At 44.9% G+C, this 14,822-nt stretch overlaps 1 protein-coding gene across 1 annotated transcript in view; it reads left to right on the forward strand.

Annotated features, from left to right (window-relative positions):
- The window catches only part of PLCL1 (phospholipase C-like 1), a 42,632-nt gene that overhangs the window by 13,670 nt on the left and 14,140 nt on the right, over window positions 1–14,822 (forward strand). Inside the window, exons 3-4 of the mRNA XM_009574811.1 lie at window positions 1,790–1,865; window positions 5,705–5,814. Of these exons, the coding sequence (XP_009573106.1) occupies window positions 1,790–1,865; window positions 5,705–5,814 (186 nt within the window). The remainder of the gene's footprint in view (window positions 1–1,789; window positions 1,866–5,704; window positions 5,815–14,822) is intronic.

Below are 14,822 nucleotides of genomic sequence, written 5' to 3' on the forward strand. Positions count from 1 at the left end.
GGCTCACGGGCCCCATGTCTGCATGTGCAAGAGAAGCGCGATTGGCCTCTGGATGCCTCTGTAGTGAATTGCAGTTTTTTGGGGATTCTCACTCTCTTTACTGCTCAGACTAACTTCACTATTCGTAGCTGGCAGCCGAAACGGTTCTTTCAGCACGAAATGAGTATGTGCTGTGGTACAGAAAAGCCAGAGGGTGGGTAGAAATTGTCATTTTTTCTAGATGACAAGTGAAAATATCAAAGAGGAAAAAATCAACATGATGCACGAACAAGCATAATAAGAATGAAAGGCAAAGGATACTATTGAAAGTAATTTCAATCTCAGGCATATCCACTGGGCATGTTCTGTTAAAAAATGAATTTGCACTCTATAGATGTATCAGGCTTTTTTCTCTCTGCCCGTGAAGCTGCGTAATGGATTTTGTTTTTCTCATGTTCTTATTTATGTCAAAGCAAAGGCATAGGTATTTTTATTAAATGCAGCCTGTCTTAATAGGTTTAATTAGAAATGAAGATGGCATGAGGAGCAAAATTTGGATCTGAATTTCTCCAGAATTTGGAAGTTCGGGTGTGACAAGTGGAAGCATCTCTCCTCCCTTGTATCTAATTAAAACAATAAGAGATGCTAATTAGCAAGTGTTAATTTAATACCATTATACTGTCTTCCACTAAAATCATTGAAACCTACTGGTTGTGTTTTCATATTTAGTGTCTTTGAAAGTAGGAAGGCTTTTAGCAGTTGTAGCATTTTGGCAAAGCTTTCAGATGGCGGCTTCTGTAATTTCAGGATGTAACATTAGGCAGTATTCAGCTTGCTTCATTTTTAATTGGCACTGCTCTCATGCTGCTTGGATTTGATTGGGGTTTGTGGTGTACGTCCCGGGAGAGTGAGATTATTCTCAGGCATAGTTTGTTATACAGCATGTTCTTGCCTTCTGTAACAGATGCATGTGCCACCTTTTGCAATTTCACAGAATGTAGCATTGGAACAATTTGCTTGCTTGCCTGGGCTTCTGAAGGGTTTTGGAAGGTTTGTTACCGCCAAAGGAGAATAGCATTTGCAAGAAGGAAGGGTCAGGAAACTTGTCACGTAGTGGACACTTCATCTGTTTGCTGTTAATGGGCTACTCTAGGAAGATGCATAAATATGGATATCTCTTGAAACTTGTGAGTAGGCTTGTTGAAACTGCCTCCTTTTTTGGTTTTGTTTTTGTTTTTTTTTTCTTCTAAACTTCAACAGAAATGTTGAGGATAGGGTAGGATTTGGATCTGAATTTCTCCAAAGAAATTTCTCAAGAGATACTGTAGCTGTCTGAAGCGCTCTAGTGCATCAAGTTCAGCACAGGCTTAAGTACCTCTTGAAATCAGCGCTATTCATGACTTGGTAACATTTTTGATAACCACTTATGTCAAGGACTATACTTATTTCTCCTTTTGTTTCAAGAAAAGTACTAGTTAGAAAGGGCTCAGTTTCACGTAAAATGAATTTTGGTTGTCTGCTAACTGTGCTTTCTTCTGAAATCACTTGTGTTTCCTTCACGTTATTTGCAGTGGTGTCTCACTGATGTAAAACAGCTGTTCTTTAACTTCTGGAGCAAAACATTTTCTGAGCAACCGTCACTTAGCTTGATACAGATCTGGGAGCCCTGATATGAAGGAATGATCCAATCTTTATAGTGTTGCTTGCAGAGAAGAACTCTTTTTAAGTTTGAACCTTTGTACTTTTCTGCGGACTAGATGTTGCAGAAAACCCTAGTAATGCTGCTTTTTTTCCGCTTGTTTTCTGACAGATGATTCAAGAGAGCAGGGTTCTCATCGAGATGGCAGACATCACTCATGACAAGATAGTTCAGTGCCAGAAAGCAGGTAATCCTTCTTTATTGTGCAATTCTGCATGGGAGATGGGAAACGATGTGCCATAATTTACTTACAGTTTGTGACTAATGCAGCATCTTTCACCTGGTGTTTAAATGAGCATCCCGGTCTTTCTCTGGCAGACTCCACCCTGCTGAAGGCTCATCCTCTGGTAGCAATGCAGGTGTGGGATCAGGGAAAAATTCTCAGCTTTCACCTTAAAAGCTATTTCTCCATCTGCTCTACAGCTCTGAAATGATTGACAGCATTTAAATTAGTCAAATGAACTAGAAAAGCATTCAGTTAAAAAGAGGGAGTGAGAAGGTGTGCTGCCTTTACTGAGCTCCATTCTCTACCACAGTCGTTCCCTTAAACACAGAGGAGGCAAGAGGTTTTGAAACCCACAGGACCAAGCTCTGTTGCCTACCTTTACTTTTGCTGTTTAGGTTTGTTTTAGACCTTGGAAACTTATGCCAATGTAATTCCATTGTATCACAGTGAATCTGTGTGGCTATGCATTATGTACATCAGGTATATGGGCGCAAACCACTGTAAGTAGGCTTCAAGTAGGTCATATGTTGCTGGTGCGTTGTACTGGATGTCTTTATCTGAACTAGGGCTGTCTCATGTGCACCAGTAGAAGGGGAAGAGATCGTTTCAGAAGTGGGCACCCACGTGCTGTCTGCTCTGCTGCAGGTTCACACTCCTTTTTCAGGATGGTAGAAATCACCAAAGCGTCTGTGGTTCACAGTTCAGCTTCTTCATGCAAACCCCTCTTCGTCACTTGTTCAGGATAGCAGGCTAGACTCTGAACTGGGACATGTCTCTTGTAGTTTCCACTGATACACAAGAATAAGCCCTGCTAGAGAGATAAGAGTCCACATTTGGCGGTGGTAATCCTCTATAACTAAATCCGTCAGCTTTCGTGTGTCAGAAACCATGCTGAATAAATACACTCAGTGTATTTCTGTTAGGGGTTTACACTGCAGAAATTAAATCTGTTTTCAGTTCGTTTTATTATACAGCTGCACCTTTCTAACCTGTAGCAAGCCTTGAAGGTCAGTAATGCAAACACTTGCTACTGCATTTAATTTGTGTTCTTGGGCATAGTCTTCTTGGGACCACAACAGTCATAAATACTGTTGTTTCTGATAGCATTTTTGGATTTGGCAAGTGACGCAGGCTACAGCCATTTGCTTCTATAAATCTAAATAATGAATGAAACTGATGTTTTGTAGTAAATCCTTTAATTCATCTTTTTAATTAGAGGAAATTTGGAAACTGTTTCAACAATCGCATTTAACTGATTTTTATGTGGTGCAAGAGCAGCGTGGAACCTAGTCCTTGCTCTTTGAAATTCAGAGCTCTGGAGCCATGCTGGCGCTGTGATAGAAAAGGGAGGAGAGGCAAGCTATGTCTTGCTGGATTTCATGGGCCTCATCTTGTGTCATGCCTTGGCTTCTGTGTATCTGCATAAGCAGCATAAATGTCCTCAGCCCAAAGCCTTCATCAGATGCAGAGGGTTTATGAATGGGACAGTGACAGGAAAATGCAGCACCGGCAGTCTTTCTAGATGGTATAATTTAAGAGCAATACTTTGCACTAAATCATGCAGACCCTCAGCAGCATCAGCCAGCATTCTGCCCACCCTGCTCTGTGCACAGAGAGAAGAACCTGCCACACTTGCCTGGGCACTGGCATCTTTGTGAGCAGAGGGCTGGAGATGTGTGGAGAAAACACGATGCAGGACCATGCCACCATGCTGATGTCCAGAGTTTCATGCAATTCCCCTGTCCTTCCTTCTCCCAGCAAAGAGATTAATTTCTCAAGATTGTTCTCTTTGCTGCTCTATCTACTTGTATTTTCATTTGTTTTGCTTTGTTAGCCTTAAAATATCATTTCTGATTGAGAAGAGGTCTGAAGGGCTCTTCTGAAGCCTCAGGATTTAGACAGAGGAAAGGAGTAGGAGAGAGAGGATCCCTCGCCACGCTCAATTGCCAATTAGTTTGTTGCAAATGTTATCCAGGCAAATTGTTAAATAACGTTTCCAAAGTGGCAAGATGAAGCACTCAAAATTAAGAGGTGTCAGAAGTACAATTGCCTGTGACATTGTCTTTCACCCCACCCCAGTTCTGCTCCCTTTGAACATTTGTTCCCACCAGACCTCTGCTTCACAGCACAGCCTGTTTTGGTCCGGGCTCCCTGTGCCACGGGGTCCTGCCTGCTCCCCCAGATGACTTCTCAGGTGGCTGGTTTTGCTGGTTTTTTTCATGGGCAGTCTCAGCCCTGGTCAGCAGTAGCTTGGAGGACTGAACTGCTAAATGTTTTCGTTGGTGCTCCTACCCGCAGCCTAACAAATGTTCGTGGCTCCCTCTCTCCAGGGCAGCACTGTCTGCAAGTTACAGGTGAGCAAGTGAGGTCCAGAGGGAAAAATGCCTAAAAGTATGCTGCGTAAAGGCAGGGCTGTCCAAGTGGAGCTGAGCAGCATTAGCCTTCATATTTTTTTGGAGGACAAAGCGAGTCATTTGAAGGTTTTCTTTTACTTACTGAAGTGAAAAGATTTGCACGCCTGCAGGGGAATCTTGCTTGGGGTGCAATTATTTAGACTGATTTCCAAAGGACGTGCTGCAGGAGCTCTGTTACCCTAGACAGGCACAACTTGTGAGTGGGCGAAGTTTTGGAAAATGAACAGTAGAGAAATCTTGCATTGTGTGGGGTTGAACTGCCTCAGTGTTACTGAGTTCCTGGAGTCAGTGCAATGCGAGAGGAAGCCTGTCGTTAGTCTTCCAGGAGTGCTTTGGGCAAGCTACACCAAGTGCAAGCCTGCCTTGGGCTGTCAGAGGACTGACTCCTTCGGCAACCTGCTAAACAGCCCTCTGCGTCTACTCTGTGCAGGTGTTCTCTCAACGGGCATTTCTTTGATGTCATTTCAATGAAGCTCGAATTTGCGAGTGATGTTTGCCTTAAAATGTTAGGGGAGGGAAAGCTATGAAGCAACTGGAGATGGAACTTGGTTTGTTCAGCCAGGATAGGCTTCAGGCATTTTGGAGTGGTTTAGTGCTAATTTGGCCTTTGTAAGGTACAAATAAAGGGAACACAAGCAGCTCTCTCTCCATTTTGTCTCTTAATCCTCACCAGATTCAGAGAAATGTTTGCATACACTGTGAAAATCTTGTGGAATTGGTGGGCTAATTGGACTTGTTCAGGTTTTTAATCTGCTCCCAGATTTCCTGAATTCTAGTATCCAGCAACAGACTTGCAGACATTTGCTGCAGAAACTAGCAATGAAATGTAACAATTCCCAGGGCTGTGGTTGGAAGTCTCAGTTCTCCAGGCTGCAGGAATAGCAATCCTGTGATTAGCGGTATGCATTTCTGACATAATTTATCATCATGAAGTACAAGGGCTTTTCTGTATGACTGTGATTAAGATTAATGAGGAGCTGTGCATTTGAGTCTGTATTTGCTGTGCTGAACAGGTATCTTCCATGTCTGTCAGACTGCCTTCCAAGGTACAAAATCATCTATTCAAGGAGAGCGACAAGCGATTGCCTTTTGTCGCAATATCGCAGAAGCGTTGGAGGAGTGTTTGTGCGGGGACCAGGCATGTGCCTATGTGGGACCCCAGCACTGGAAAGGAGAGTTACACGCAAAGTGGAAGCACAACAGCAAGATTGCACATGACCCTTTTATTCTGGAAGATGCTCTCCAGGATGGGGTCATAACAGGGAAGGGGGAGAAATAAAGAAAGAGGTTGTAGGAACTACCAGCTGCGAGACTGAAAGTGCTCACTGAACATTTCATAGGGGAAATCAATCATGCACTGGGTGATATAGCAATCTGTATTTTTAGGAATGGAATTCCACGAAGAGCTTCATAACCTCGGGACAAAGGAAGGTTTGAAAGGAAGAAAATTAAGCAAAGCCATAGAGAGTTTTGCATGGAATATCACAGTGCTGAAGGTAAGCACGGAAGACACCACCTTGTGTCTCCTATTAACTCTATAAGCAAACCTTTGCTCTTTTAACTCATGTATTTGTACTGTCTTACTAATACTGAAGCAACATTTTATTTTAATGGGGTGTATAAATTACCCCCAATTATTGAGATTTATCAAATATATCTAATTACACCTCTGGTTTGGAAGCTGTGGACGGGAATTTATCTAAGCCTGAACAAAAGAGGAAAGATAGCTTGTGGTTTGTATGCCCACAAGCATACCCAACCTGGTTTTGGTTGTCTGTTCTGCCTCACACTCCCTGAATGTGACCTGTCTGGGGTCACCGCGTCTCAGATACTTGTTTTGTAAAATGAGGACTAGAGCATCTCTTTGGGAAGGGATGGGACTGGGGGGAGTGTCATGAAAAAACACGAGGAATATTGTAGATCTTGCAGAAATGTCAGAGTTATGTTTCAAAAGCGGAGCATTATCCAAACAGCTAAAAAAGGGAGGGATGAAAATCCCTCCACCCTGGCTGCACAGTGACACGCTGCTCAGTGAGCTGTTACTCACCAGGCTTTAGCTACTGGTTTGGCACGGACCAGCCACAAATTGCCACAGTAGCTGGATGTCTGAGCCTGGGTGAAGTTACCCAGGGACAGCCGAAGATGGAACGAGGAGAGGATCTGGTACAGCCGTAGCAGACGGCAGGGAGAAGACCTGAGCCAAGCATTCAGGTTGTTAGCATTCAGCTCACGCCTTCTTTCACAGGCTCATTTCCCACCTTGCCCTGATAGATCATGCTTTGATTTCCCCTCGCCCTCTCCCTGCTGCTCCCTCCCTCCAGCTTCCATTAAGCAGATTGCTCTCTCTGACAGCATCTCCCTCTGACCCCCCCAGTGCCTTTCCCTTCGCTGGCATCCCAGGGTGAACCAGCTGATGACAGGGAATTTTTACAACATTCTTCATCAAATATACACCTAAACGTAACATGCAACAGCAGCAGCAAGCGTAATAGGAGATGCATGCTTCAGCGTCATGGAGGTGGAAAGAACACTAACACGTCCTGAGCAAGAGAGGGAAAAAGGAGTTGGGAACGAAGAGGCTGAGGGGCAAAAATGGCTTGGAGAGGCTGTTGGTAGTAGAGGAGGGTTAGAGAAGACCTCGGGGACACCTGTGGTTCCTTGCGTACCTTGATTCACCATGAGAGAGGGGGAAAGTGAGCAATGGAGTCAGTGTAGGCTCAGTTAATAGGACCTCTGATGAAGAGAAAAGGCAACCAATTCAAACGTGATGGAAGGGACTGACCTTTTCCACACAGCATAATTGAGGCACGTAGCTAAAGAGGACAAAAAAACCCCCAAACCACTAGGCAATTCTGAACATTAATCTGAATACCTTTAGCTGTGTTAGGTAAAATAAATGTCGCATGCTCAGAGTTACTCTTAACAGGGTTACTCTAAACTTTTCCATTTTTAGATGTTTGTCAAATGAGAAGTTCAGACCTCTGAGGGTGAGCTATGATTAATGAAGGTACAAGTAGGGTATCAGAGAAACATTTCCCATGAAAAATAATTGCTGCCTAGCACATATTGTCAACGTACTGAAAAGCATTTCAAACATCTAGTCAAGGTCAAGGAATAATTGACATGTTTCATTTCTAAGCCATAACTTCTTTTTTACCTTTCTCACATAGTAAAATATTAACAGAGTTTGCGGCAACTACCCACGGGTATAAATGCGCATGAAACACCTTTTCATTCTGACTGACATCCAACTCAGCAATGACATTAGGCAACTGGGAATGTGGTTGTCAAACCTCAGGTGTCTGATACGAGACCGTCAGTCATTATTCTTATTTTTAAACTTCTTTTTTTCCCCCCTTAAAGAATACTGTGTTTCAGTGACCCTGCCTGTAACAAACCTATTTGCTGGTTACAGCTGCTTCTCATGTTTGGCACTGACTCTCCCCTCTGTGCTGGTGGGAGCTCCCCAGAGGATTTGGTGAGGAGAGACCAATAACGCTGCCCCACTCAAGCCATCAGTGTCCTCCGTATGTCTAATGTCAGGGTGGTCACTACAAATATATTTCACTAGATGTTGGTATAGTGATGTAAGGAAAGAAAAAAATAGCCCGTAACAGCTCACAAATGCATCGGCTGCTTTACACTAGATGAGGTGAGTGAATGGCGCACTGACGGGAGAAAGCCTCTTTGTGTGCTCGGGGTTGTTGGAGGCAATTACATCATGCGGCGGTAGTCAGTTTGTGTGAGGTGCACGTGAGCAATAGCAGGTATTATGTTGTGCTTGTGCCTGCCAGGTGATTAATAGTCTTTTCCTAGGCTAGTGAAGCAAAGGCATATTTAATTAATGTATTTCTTTATAAAGACTCATTGCAATAGGTAAGCTTTGAATACAAAGAGGGGATGCAATAAGAAATTGCTACTGGCAAAATCATTAAATAGTTACAGAGTGCAAGATTAAAGTATATTTTATAAAAATCATAACTGTGGGCATTCTTCATGTTTCAAAATGCCCTGAGGTACTTTTAAGAGGTACCTAATGAGAATGAATCACAATAATATGTCATTTTCTTCCTTAGTTTATATAAACTTAATTACCTATTAGTAATACCCACTAGAAGGACAAACTGTTTGCCAGAACATAAAAATGTTAGTAAGAACAGGGACGTTATAACTTGGTGACAGTCAACTTTGACATATATGCATATTTTAAAAATTATTTGGTCCCATGTCGTGTAAAATACTGTCAGGCTCGCAGTCAGTAATATCGAGAGGCACAACATCAGCACAATAGACAAGAAGAATCATGTTCTCACAGCGACATTACAGGAACGGTTGTGATCCCAAATGTAGTCTCGCTTTTATTTTTATTTCCATGCACCACCATCTCTGTGCCTCTGTTTTCCTTTCTGTATTTAATTAAGTGCCAGTAAAATGCAAACGTAGCAAAAGAAATTTTGTGTTTACCACCTCACAGGGACCATCGTGCTAGGAACCGTTCGTTTCTTCCTAACGAGCACGCAAAACCGCTTGGCTTGGCCGACCCTCTCTTTTGCGTCAAAAGTTCACAATTCATTTTCGTGAGATATTTGCCCATTTTTACAATAGGCGACTATCCATTTGATGGAGTGAAGGAGCTCACATGGGTGCTGGGCTCGTGCTGGTTTCTCCCCAGGTGCTGGTGTTCCTCCCGGCTTGCCCTGGCGAGGTCACCTCCTCCCCGGCACGTGTGGCTGTTTTTGCAGGCAGGCGTGAGCTCCTCCTGCCTGCGCCTGGAGACAGGGGGGTGCTGGGCCGTGTGAGGCAGAAGCTGAGAAGCCTCGTTAGGGCAGTTCTGGCTTTGAGCTAACGAGTCCTCCTGAGATCTGGGACGTAACCACTGGCACTCGGTGCCGCTGTGGAGCACTAGACGGCTTTCAGGTCAGGTACGCTCACGTACGGATGGGCGGCATGCGTGCAGGCCGGCTCGGGTCTGCTCCCAGCCCTCGCGGTGCCACCTCTCCTGGAGCCCGTCTGCCCGCTCCGTCTGCCTCTCCCGCGGGATCTCATCCCAAGCGTTTTCTGGTAACTGAGGCACTCTCAGCATCTGTCACATGTGCAAACCACTGATTTAATGACCGCTTTATGAGTTTTTGAAAATGTTTGGGGAAAAAAAGTTGTAGCCTGCAAAACAGCTCTCCTTGCTGAGGCGAAACTGTCACGGACTACCAGGAGGTGTTTACTTGGGCAAAGAAGTTGTGATCCGCCTGAGTCCCAAGAGCCTGGCAAGTAAGCCAAGCAAAGTTTGAGTGTGTTGACTGTGGTTCAAATTTATTGCTCTCACGTGGACATGCTTTCTCTGTCTGCAGACATATTTTGCTGGGCTCTCTGTGCTTTGGTGGATCAGCACATACAAAGTCTAGGAACAATACCACCAAATACTTGCCTGCATGTTGACGGTAAATATCTAGATAGTTAATACACCAACATACTGACTTATTTATAGACAAAACATGGAAAGACAAAGATAAAATGGCATTTACTGTTTTGGTCTTCTACTGAAGGGGAGAACACCCAAGTGTTTGAATCGAGTCTCTGCTCTGAAATGCATTCATATTTTTTTAAATCTTTTTGCTGCCCATGACAAGATTTCGCGTCTGCTGCCATAAGTGTGTTCTGTCTTACTAGGACTGCAACTGTTAGTATGTGCTACAAGACATCAAGTGGTTAAATTTCAGCACCCATCCATGAGTGTATCTGCTAATTATCCTGCATTTAAATTAATGCTGATTAGATGTATAAAGAGAGAGGTTGCTGAATGCAGAAGGCGTACAATTATTAAATTGCTAATGCAGTTCACTCTTTGGGGGAGAAATCCACAATTTTATGATGTAGTCGTGATCAATGTTAGCTCTGGTGTAAGTGGTTTTATGCAGCAAAACTATGCACAAATAGCACTTTTGGAGGATCATGTCCACAAAAGACCTGTTTCTTCATCACGGTCATTTGTGACAATCAGCCTACAGTTGCTTGGGAGACCTGCAGCATCCGGACCTCCCATTTGGGTAGCAGAGCCCCAAATGTGCACTTTGAGGCTACTTGGAGAGATAACAGCCAGATTCCTGAAAGATGTACATACAGACAGCCATATACTTATCTGGCTTCACCTAAACCGAGCTGATTTAGCATCACTACAAGGTATCGGTTTTCTTAAGAAAGAAAAGCAGCTTATCGGACTGTGATTGTTATTCTAAAGCACCTTGTGCGCAATGGTACCACACACAGTTGCTGCTGATCTCTGGAAGAACTAGGTCCGTTCACAGTCTTAATTTAAGGATTATTACCATGCACTATGGGAGTGTTTTTAATGGATACTCTACAGTACTCTATACCATCTTGTAAGTAAGATTTATTTGGGTCTTTTCGCATCAGTCCTTTTTCCTGTAGTTAGGCTTCGCTCGTTGGCATGCTACAGTGGACAAAAGAGCAGCATGGCAGTATCTTGGGGACGTTTCGTGTAATTAAGCACAATGGTAACAATATATTCTATGAGATATCGTATAATTGCTGCCAAAGGATTTGCACAGTTTACACTATCTAGATCTTAAGCGAGAGCACAGTGAATACGTGAGCCCCATAAAGCTGCTGCATTCCATATACCGTATTTCTTTTCCTGTAAGTGTCAGTTAGGCTTCCCCCTGCTCCCCAAAAAATTCCTCATGCTTCACGTCCCTCCTTTTCCCAGCTTATCTTTGTGGACATAAGCACATCGGTGCTCAATTTGTGAAACTGCGAAAATAGATGAAATATAAGCCATAGTGGCTTAGCAACAAATTCTTGTGATTTGCTGTCACCTTGTGACAGTGATAGTCCAGCAAGAGCAGTAGGCAGAAGTGGTTTGCATGGCATGGAGACTTCACGCTTGTCTCTAAATGCAGGACTCGTTGTATTGTCTCCAAATCTCCCTAGGTAAATATGGTTTGAATGTGGTTACCCCAAAGGCTCTCTTTCAGGAGAGGTTAAATGCCTCTCCTGCTGTCTAGTCCCCACGTTGTTTGCATTTCCTTTGTTGATGCAGTTCAGAGTGGTGTTTCTAACTTTTAAACCTCTCCAGACTGTGTGCCCTGGCTACATTTGAAGGATCTGCTGCCTTACTCCGAGACGGGCTCAGCTGCAGCTGAGATTGGCTGAGCCAATCAGTCTTCGATGAGATGACAGATTTTACAGACATACGAGGAAATACAGAGCTGCTCTAATTATTCACGTAGTTACTGGATCAGGTTGGTCTCTTACCCATGAACTGAAGGACAGAAAAGAAAAAAATAACACGAAACAGCTGGGTTTCTGAGAGAGTGTTAAAGAGAAGGTGAAAAGGTCCAGCAAGGTCAATATCCGTTTATTTTGTAAATACCAACCTGCTTAGCTTGAAGCGGTTTATTTAAAAGTAGAGGGAAAGGTGAGCGTGATGGAGGCTCCCAGCTCCAGAGCTCATCCGGAGGGCAAAGCCTGTGCTCCGGGCCCTCAGGCCGTGCCGCAGGGCTAGTCTGTCTATGGGGAGGTGTTTCAAGATTTTTCTGGGAGAGGGGGATTTAGAGTCCTTTAAATGATATTGAGTTACAAGATAAGGCGGTGAAAGTGCGTGATTCGCATGCAAAGCTGTTTTGATCAGTGTATTTTGTAAACCAGCAGAACCAAACCGTGTAACCAGATCCTTCTTGTACGTAGCAGAGTGCTGTTCTCTGCTGATTTGTTTGGTGAATGCCTCCTCGAGCTCTCGCCCATACTGCTCACACCGCTGGCTTTTGCCCTTCTTGCCCAAGCCCAAAGGCAGGAACCAGAGCTTTTTAAAAGACACTTAGTCTCCGTGGATTTTGTCAGTTGTATCTGGTGATGGAAACTTCTCAAGTTACTTCAACAGTGTGTATCAGGGCAAAATGAGTGTAATCCCAGTCTCTCAGCGGTACTAGTTAATCAACTGGAATATCCTGTTCCTCCTGGCCATCAGCCATGCTGCCGAGCATTGCTCTGGGGAGGATGTAGTGAGCAGTCTCAAACAAGTATGGCCAAGCATGGCCTCTCTGGGTACTGCGAGCTTTTGAAGCCCTAACGGTGTTTCTGACAAGGTCTCTGTTTTCTTGGCCAAGGAAAATTTCAACACATGAATTGGATTTAGAGCAAATTAAATATTCACGTGTGTTTAAAATATACATGAAGGCCACCCAGGCAATCTTAAAACTGCAAGTACCAAATGCTGGCAACAGCAGGGGCTAATGGGGGAAGAGAGAGCAACGGCCAGCAGGGTTCACAACTCTTGCTCCTTCATGATATCGTGAGTTTCTGAGGAGATGTGTTAGGGCATGGAGTCCCAGGATGGCTTGACAAAGAGGAGGGGCTTTGTCCCGTATTAGTCGGTTATTCCTGGGGTTTTGTCCAAGACTGGCACAGCAGGAGCGCTTCACTGACTGGCAAGAAGTGATTGTCCAGACATTCGGATCAGACAGTGTCGGCGCTTAACCGTCCCGGCACAGGGATCCACGTGCACCTGCACTTGCCTGCCTGCAGCGCTGGTGCTTGTGTTGAGCAGCACTCGCCTCCCCACCTCATGCGGCCCCCGCAGGACCAAGCCCAATTACTAGTTTCTGTTCATTCAGGGAGCACGCACTGTTTTCTGACTTTTCTCCAGCCTTTAACAGCTATTTTGGTGCGTAGAAAATAGGCCTGGAAGGGCCTGTGAGAGGCTATGTAGTTCCTCAGGCTGCCCCAATGCAGGATCAAACTAAGTATTTAGCTACTGTGGATCTAAGCCCTGCTCAAATACTTGGCATGGAAGGTGCTTGGTATGAGGCTGTGGTGTTCTCCATGGTGACACCCAGTGTCCGGGGGACATTGGGACCTGGAGTCACTTGGCCCTTGGGGAAAGAGCTGATGGCCAGAGTCATCTGAGCAGAAATGTGGTTCTCTGCCATTTTTCTGACTTCCCTCTTCCTCCTTCAGCACCAGGGCTTTGCTCCCATGGGTGTTTCGCAACAGTGGGTTTAGGGACAAGACCCTCTTGCAATCAGTGTGGGACCCAAGTGTAGGACAGACCAAAAATGGAGGGTCACCAAAGTTCATCCAGAAAACAAGTGCTGTGAGCTGCCTTCTTTTGGTGTAAACCTTTTTTGTAAATTTTTTTTTTTTTGGACTGCAATCCAAAGTTCTGCACTTCAGATGTAAATATTATTCCTTCAGTTCCTCTGGGTTGGGTTTGTATGTGTGCAAACATGCATTCATGTATGTATATGGGAGGTGAGACAGGCCATCAAATATATATGCAGAACAACATTAACTTTGGGACAAAAAGAACAGATTAGAGAAATGAAAGATGGTATGAAAAGCTTTGAGTGATACCTTGCTTAGCCCATTTTCTTTGTATTTGACTAAAATAAGCCAGAGAGAGATGGCAAGCAATGTTGTGGTGTGCCTTTGATTTTGAGTGATGTGACAAATTGCCAAAAGCCATGGATCCGATGCGAAGCCGCTGGCTGTGCACGCAGGGCGGGGTGCTTCGCATTGCAGTGATGGTGGTGGGAGACAGGGCCAGGAGCATGCGGGGTCGCTGTGCCTGGCACCCCTTGTGCCAAGGCCACCTCGGCGGCACGGGCTTCGAGCCCGACAGAGGGTTGGCACGCTGAAGTGCTGTGTGTAGAAAACCAATTTTAGCATCGCTTCACAAATGGAGGCTTGTCAAGATGTTTAAATAACGCTTGTCTGCCAAAATAGATGCCTATCTCTCTCCTTGTGTAGGCTGACTGCTCAGTGAAGCCCCCTGCTTGGTCGGCTGTCCTGTCTCAGGTACCCCCTGTGCCTCACTGTCATCTCCGTCTTTCCTGTCTCTTCTCCCCAGCCTCAACTCCCCCTTCCCTCTGCGTCGCCCCAATTGTGTGTATCATCTAGATCATGCTAAAGCAGCGGGAGAACCACCACATTCTTTGTCTCACCCGTGCATCCGATTCTCCCCCATCCTTGATCTGGACTAAACTTCTCATGACTCTAAAGCTGTCTCTACCTGTGATGCGGTTCGCACGAGTTTATCGCTCCATATTCGTGCCGACTTCACCCTGGGTGGGATCTGGCCTTCTGCTGTGCTCCTGCTGGTGGGGCAGACCCTGCCACAGCCTGAGCCCCAGCTGCGCTGCTGTTGTCTCTCTTCTCTACCAACCTGGCAGGGATTTTAGCACCTGGGTGTGAAGGCCAGCTTCTCTCGGGGGTGTGAGTTATCCGGTCCAAAGACTGTGCAACTGGAAAAGTAATTAATAACATTCAGGTAATGATGTGTGAATACAAAGAGAGTTTGTTCTCCGAATGCTGCTCTGAGCAGTAACAAGATTATCACCTATGAGGAGGTTATTTGAAAAATCAGCAGGTAGGATTACAAGTTCCCTGAGGGAACTCATCTTTTGAGGAAAAGGAGCTACTTCTGCACGTATGTGTGCCTGTGCAGAACTGAGCTGGAAAATGGGTAGTACTGGGGGGGCGGGGGGGGAGG

This window comes from Fulmarus glacialis, unplaced genomic scaffold, assembly GCF_000690835.1.
Source record: "Fulmarus glacialis isolate BGI_N327 unplaced genomic scaffold, ASM69083v1 scaffold13733, whole genome shotgun sequence".
Taxonomy (NCBI): domain Eukaryota; kingdom Metazoa; phylum Chordata; class Aves; order Procellariiformes; family Procellariidae; genus Fulmarus; species Fulmarus glacialis.